The sequence below is a fragment of the Cyprinodon variegatus genome, unplaced genomic scaffold, assembly GCF_000732505.1.
Source record: "Cyprinodon variegatus isolate N-32 unplaced genomic scaffold, C_variegatus-1.0 Scaffold1792, whole genome shotgun sequence".
NCBI lineage: Eukaryota > Metazoa > Chordata > Actinopteri > Cyprinodontiformes > Cyprinodontidae > Cyprinodon > Cyprinodon variegatus.
In genome coordinates this window covers 50,739-51,688 of record NW_015152245.1, presented here as the reverse complement: position 1 = coordinate 51,688, position 950 = coordinate 50,739, and the positions used below count along the sequence as shown (strand labels likewise).

Below are 950 nucleotides of genomic sequence, written 5' to 3'. Positions count from 1 at the left end.
AACTGGTTACCTCCCAGCGCTGTGTGACTGGGAGGACTGGAGCACCAGCAACCAGAGAGAAGGCCATTTTTATTCCTACTAGATGGGTTTTAATCATCGATTTAATGCGTAAGTATCGCATTAGATTCCGTCCATCTTCTTCCGCTTATCCGGGGTCGGGTCGCGGCGGTAGCAGCTTCACTAGGGAGGCCTAGACGTCCCTCTCCACCAGAACGCATTAGAATCATTCGATGAAACCAGATTTAACTAAAGGTTTGTTCTGTTTGGAGGATTGAACTGCTTCCTTTAGTTAAAATAATAATCCTTAGCATGACTGTTGGTTTTATTGTCCATGTCGTCTCTTACCGTCTCTGCTCTTTCATCTGCTGCTGTCTGCTCAGGTCCAAGACATGTGCTTCAGCCAGGACAGTCGCTGGGTAGCCATCAGCACCCTGCGTGGAACCAGCCACGTGTTTCCAATCAACCCTTATGGCGGCGCACCCTGCGCCCGCACCCACATGTCCCCACGGGTGGTCAACCGGATGTCGCGCTTCCAGAAGAGCGCCGGCCTGGAGGAGATCGAGCAGGAGCTGAACAGGGCGGCCGCTGCGGGTGGAGGAGGAGCCGGAGGCATTGGAGGGAGCAGCTGCATTCTGGGTGGAGGAGGCGGCGTGGGCGGCCGCTGCAGTCCCGTACCTGGCGTGTCCAGCAGCCCCTCAGGGTCTCCGCTGCACGGTAAGGAGCAGAGTGGAGCGTTTCTTTTTTCACCCACAGTGTTTCTCCAGCAGGTAGAAGCATCAGCTGCAGAAAATGATGGTTATTCAGAGTCTAAGAACCAGATGATGGTGAAATAATCTGGATGCTATGGTGTCCTCGCTCCTTAGCCACACCACCAGCTCAGCAGAACACTCTAATGTTGATGCTCTACAGCAGAGGTCAGGGATTAGCCGACCGCGGTCCGGATCCGGACC

At 54.5% G+C, this 950-nt stretch overlaps 1 protein-coding gene across 1 annotated transcript in view; it reads left to right on the top strand.

The window, feature by feature from the left end:
• The window catches only part of LOC107104559 (breast carcinoma-amplified sequence 3-like), a gene marked incomplete at its 3' end in the record, with an annotated part of 84,426 nt that overhangs the window by 33,742 nt on the left and 49,734 nt on the right, over positions 1–950 (top strand). The window contains exon 9 of the mRNA XM_015404574.1: positions 381–714. Within this exon, the coding sequence (XP_015260060.1) occupies positions 381–714 (334 nt within the window). The remainder of the gene's footprint in view (positions 1–380; positions 715–950) is intronic.